The sequence below is a fragment of the Cebus imitator genome, unplaced genomic scaffold, assembly GCF_001604975.1.
Source record: "Cebus imitator isolate Cc_AM_T3 unplaced genomic scaffold, Cebus_imitator-1.0 Scaffold331, whole genome shotgun sequence".
NCBI lineage: Eukaryota > Metazoa > Chordata > Mammalia > Primates > Cebidae > Cebus > Cebus imitator.
Genome location: NW_016107646.1, coordinates 2335358 through 2341060, shown reverse-complemented (window position 1 = coordinate 2341060; position 5703 = coordinate 2335358). Strand labels below are relative to the sequence as shown.

General features: G+C 37.9%; 1 protein-coding gene across 2 annotated transcripts in view; it reads right to left on the bottom strand.

Moving 5' to 3' along the window:
- Positions 1–343: 343 nt before the first annotated feature.
- The window catches only part of SPAG1 (sperm associated antigen 1), a 75555-nt gene continuing 70195 nt past the window's right edge, over positions 344–5703 (bottom strand). The window contains exons 17-19 of one of the 2 annotated variants that reach the window (XM_037730109.1): positions 2847–3011; positions 1490–1861; positions 344–1382 (exon numbers count right to left, since the gene is read on the bottom strand). In XM_037730109.1, coding sequence (XP_037586037.1) covers positions 1251–1382; positions 1490–1861; positions 2847–3011 — 669 coding nt within the window. In that variant the 3' untranslated portion in view covers positions 344–1250. The remainder of the gene's footprint in view (positions 1383–1489; positions 1862–2846; positions 3012–5703) is intronic. The other variant, XM_017505011.2, reaches the window with a different exon arrangement.

Sequence of the window (5703 nt, the reverse complement as noted above, 5' to 3'; positions counted from 1 at the left end):
GCTGGGCATGGTGGCACGTGCCTGTAATCCCAGCTACTCAGGAGGCTGAGGCAGGAGAATTGCCTGAACCCAGGAGGCGGAGGTTGCGGTGAGCCGAGATCGCGCCATTGCACTCCAGCCTGGGTAACAAGAGCGAAACTCTGTCTCAAAAAAAAAAAATATATATATATATATATATATACATATATATATATATATTCTATAACTATAAAATATTAAATAATGAATATGGGAATAGTAAACATGATATTAACGTTCATCTTCACTTCTAAGTGAATAAGAAAATGCTCCAGAAAGGGGAAACTGATTATAGACCGCAGGAATAAATGGCAGTACACTGATAGAGACTGAAATTCCCTCACTTTAACCCAGTTAACAAAGGAGCTTTCAACATATATTAGTTCTTCATGTTCTTTTACAGTAAAGGAATAAATACAGTCATAAAAGCAGAAAACAAAAAAGGGGGAAGGGGGACATTCACATTTTTGGTAAAATATAGGGGTAATGATTCAGATATAAATGCAGGTTTGGTTTGCTTTAATACAGTGGGGGTTTTTTTTGTTTTTTTGTTTGTTTTTTGCTTATATAAGCGCTATATAAAGGAAAGTAGCTTTTTAAAATCTAGTAAAACATGGTAAAAATTTTTGGCAATTTTTGTTAATTATTAGGCAATGCTTCCATATTAGAAAAAATAAGTTCCTCTTACGGCTCTAAATTAATAAACAATTTATTCAGTAATCATTTCATGTTATAGAGTTCAGTGTTGCATTTCATTTTAACTGACTGTAATCCGCAAGTACTAGTACAAAATGGGATTTATGTGTCTTAGCAGGATGCATATGTGATATAATAATCACTGTTAATGACTTCCATTTTTAAAAAAGAATGTTAAAGAAATTCATTTCTATCAAACTTAAGAGGACTCCTTCCCTTGCCCAAAGAAATGCAACTTTAACTCAAAATTTTAACACGTAATCAAAATAATATGTATATTATAAATTAAAATGTATTTTAACAAGTTTCAAATATACTTATTTGGCTCTGGTACATAAGAAAATATTTACAACTAATAAAAAGCAGATTGTAGAATATACATGTTCTACGTATAAAAATAAGTAGAATGTTTTATAGTCCAGGCCAAAAGATCTTTTCTAAGCCAGGTTTTATCCATGCAACTCTGTTACAATACCATCTCATTAGCATTACTGGAACACACACATGCATGGAAGAAATCTAACAACAATCTTGATTTAAAGCTCATACTGCCTTTTTAGGGCCTGTATTTCTTCTAAAGTAAAATGGTGGTTTGGTGTGCCTGAAAGGTCCTCAAACAGCTGCTCAATTAGCTCCTTTTGGCCCTTGCTAATTAGTGTCAACATCATCTAAAAGAAGAAAAAAAAAAAAAAACGATGTTAGCATAAATAACATGTTTAAGTTACAGACACTCTAATAAAACCAATCTCTATTAATAAAATACTTAGCCACTTACCTTAAACCTTTCTGCTTTACTCAGATATAAAAGATGCTGATACACCAATGAGGGATCTTTTTCAATAAGATAATTTTTCAGAGACTGAACGAGGAGGAGAAATGTATCCCCTTCAAGTTTGTTACTTAACAACATCGGCAGATCTTCTGGTGCAGTGATGGCTAAGAGGTGTGCACAGGCTTCTTTATCCTTCCTGGTACTGAGAGCATTTATAATCTGACCAAATTCATAGGCATTATTAGGCTTGGCTATCAGAAGTGTCTCAGGGTCTTCTGGTGACCCACTGCTTTTGTCTCCCTTCTCAGAAGCTAGGCATCCTGTGGAGACCTCCCCTGCAGGTCTTCCAGGCTCCTCCTCATTGCATTCATTCACCTTCATGAGGAAAAAACGCACTGTGACACTAAACTACAGTCACCGCACACATCCTAAGTACGTTTGTCAGCATGAGAATTGAGAACTACAAGTAGACTGTATTGTAGTCCACTTCCAAGTGAAAAATTTGTAATTTCTTTTAGGAAGAGAAATTTTAGGGTATAAGATCCAATTCATAAAAGTTTAAAACATTATTTGACATTGAAACTATGACAACAAAATTTAATTTTTAGAATTTTCCATTAATACAATTTGCATAAAGGCCTATGTCAATTTTATCTCTTTTTCACAATACATTTTAACAGAGAAATGAGCTTACATTGAATTCTCCTAAAACAGTTTTTTCTTCCTTCTTTAAAGAGAAAAAAAAACCTTCCTAGCTTCTCTTACATATTAGCCTCTTACTCTTGGTGGAAATGTAAGATTATCAATGGGGTATTAGCATTCATGAATGTACAGGGATTCACAGCCTGACATTCTTCCCTAATATTAGGCAAAGAAAAACATTTTAGTTATCTGAATCACAAAGGCAGTTTGATCTTGAGGTAGCTGGAGATCTCTGATGAGGCAGTCATAGAGTGCTAAACAGGTCTGAATCAATCTGGAAAATCTCTACGAGGTGAGGCTTGCAGGGCCCCTGTAACTACATCAGTCCCGTCAGGAGTCTGCAGATCTACCCTGGAGCAAAGTCAGTGGCCACTGGTTCCCAGTATACTCTGGAGTGGGAGCAGTGCAGATGGAAGCCTAACAAAGGAAGAACTCCAGTAATGCAGACTCCTATTACCATCCGTGGACCCACGTTGGGAAATACAATGGCTAATTATCATTGCAAAGGAGATGTTTTGTTGCCAGTTAAAATTTTGGCACTGATCATCAGAATGAAAACATAAAATTAAAAATGTTTTAGAACTCATAGGAGTATGACCTTAGAAGCCAGACAAAGGTCCCCAAAAGAGTACTTTCAAAGAAAATCAAATACAAATACCTCTTGAATCTTAATTTTCCTTCTCTCCTTTTCTTTGTTGAATGATGCTGTCTTATCCTTAAGATTAAGGAGTCTAGTTACTTCTTCCAGTTCCATCTTCGCCTCAATAATACTTGGGTCTAGTAGGAGAACTTTATTGAGATCAATTAAACTTTTCTGATAATTCTGTAAGTAGGAAGACAGAGAAAATAACTCTCATAAATAGAAGGAGCCTAGAGTAACCTGACGGAGTGAGGTTGATGAAGTGAGTTGTGCAGTACGTGTGCAGGATCCACATTAGTACCACTCTTATAAAGTGAGCCTATGGGGTAGGCATGCAGCTCAAATATTATAACCCATAACAGTGAACATCTTCTAGAGATTTCGAAAAAGCACAGGATCTGGAGTTAGAAAACTGAAGTTAAGTTCTTTATCACCACAAGCTTTCCAGTTCCTAATACATGGTAAGCACTTGTTGCTTGCTGAATGAATAAATGAAAGAATGAACCCGTCCTTGTATTAGCACCTACTAGCAATGAAACTTAAGATCCTACTTAACCTTTCTGGGCTTCAGTCATCTCATCTTTAACCTAAGGGTAACAAAAGCTCTATTCAAATTTTCACAAGGCTGTACCCAGAAGTAAATGAATAAATAGTAAGTGGCTTAAAGCTGTAAAGGACTATGCAAATGGTAGTTGTTATCATAAAAAGTTCCATAAACTCCTTCCAGGTTGTTTGCTGTTCAAAATTGGCTAGAGTCAACATTTAATCTTTCGTGAGTCAGACAATACATTCAAGAAGTAGAGGGGAAAGAAAGGGAATCTAACAGGACATGACCGCTGAATCTGGTAGCAGAGACAGATGCCCCAAAGCCAGTCTGCTGTGACTCGCTATGTTCTAAACTACAGACTAGACCCATGTTTTGATTAAACCAAACTGTGAGGAAGCAAAGAATTGCAAAGGTGTGTAACCTCTTTAAGTATTCATGACACCTCAGCAACTGTATTCACAAAAGGCTGAGCACAGATAAGCTGAGCTAGTGATTATGTGACATTCCTGGGGACTAGCTGTAATCCCACATGCCTTTCCCCTCCCCCACAGCAACACACCAGAGCAAAAGGGACATATTTAAAGAGACAACCTTATATCTGCTAATTTATAAATGTAAATTATTTATAAAGTATAACAAATCTCCAGATATCACTGTCCTACACCAGCGAACCTACTAGGGGGAAAAATGACACTGTATTTATATTCTAAGTGTTGTAGGCCAGGAACCATACTGAAAGGCAAGGGAATGGAGCAGCCAAGTTGAACACGTAATAAAAGCTAATTCTTAACCATTCTGAGCATTTTACAAGTATTACTTTACTCTCTCAGCAGCCCTATAAATATTAACTTTTATTGTTCCCATTTTAAAAATGAAGAAACTGAGGCCTAAAGAAGTGATCTCTGGGATGGTCACGGCAGGAATGACCAGAAGGTGGATGATTACACGGTGTGGAGCTCAAGGGAAAGGGCTGGAAATAGAAACCTGTGAGCCCCACACCCTTGGAAATGGAAGCTCAACACCCTTGGAGTCAATAGGATCATTTATGTGAATCTGGAACGTCTCTGCCTAAAGAGCAGCCTGACTGGCTGGAAGAGACATAGAAAACAAGAAGTACACGTTGACAAGTGTTAGCACTGCAGCCAAGCATGAAGAGAGGACAGAACAGCAGCAAGGGCGGAGACAGAATTGGGCAAGGAGGCAGCTAAGAGGGGGCGGGGCTCATTCACTTCACAGATGGTCTCTGAGCATGTACATGTGGCAGGAGCTAAGAAGACCGCAGCAGGAAAGACACAGGCCTTGCATTTATGGATGCTTACGTCCTATGGGGGGAAGCAATTAAAAACATGTAAACAAATGAATAAATAATTACAGACTATCACTGATGCCATGAAAAAAAACTAAAGGTTGAGATGGACACTAATGAGGGAGCCTCCTTTTTCTACAGCTACAGTGGTCTGAGAAGTCAAGACTTGAAGAGAATCCAGCCATGCAGTGTAGAGGGAAGAACAGAGCTTATCCAAACAGAAAGTGTGTCCCAGCACTTTGGGAGGTCAAGGTGGGTGGATCACATGAGGCCAGGAGTTTGAGACCAGCCTGGCCAATGCAGGTAAACCCTGTCTCTACTAAAAATACAAAAATTAGCCGGGCGTGGTGGTACACATCTGTAGTCCCAGTGACTTGGGAGGCTGAGGCAGGAGAATTGCTTGAACTAGGGAGGCGGAGGTTGCAGCAAGCCAAAATGATGCCACTGCACTCCAACCTGAGTGACAGAGCAAGACTCTGTCTCAGAAATAAACAACAAACAACAGCAAATCAGAAAATGTGGCTTTGACAAAAGGAAGAAGGCATTAAAAGTTGCTAACAACCCTATTAGGCCTTTTAAAAAGGATGTATTATAATCACATGTGTTTGTGACAGTATTTACCATTAATAGACTTGATGAAACCATAAAAGCAATAGTTATTTTACAAGATATTCTTTTTGATATTTATATTGATACATAACAATTGTATGTATCCTCCTCTACAGAATCCTCTTTTGGGTGGATCTTGCAGCTTCCTCTATTAAGTGTAAATTCCCTAAGTAGGCACCATGCCTTTATTCACCTCTATACTCCTAACACCTAGCACATAACTAGCAATCAATAAGAGAAATAAGTTGTAAATAAAAGCAAAACGTTCAGTGATCTTTTCTTACAAAGAACAGCTGTATATTAAAGAAAGCTCATATTTTTCAAAGCTGGCATCATTAAAAATCACTATTAAAGTCAGAAAACAAAAGATCTGAGGAAAGCAGTGTTGAGCTGGGAACTAAAGGCAGGGCATC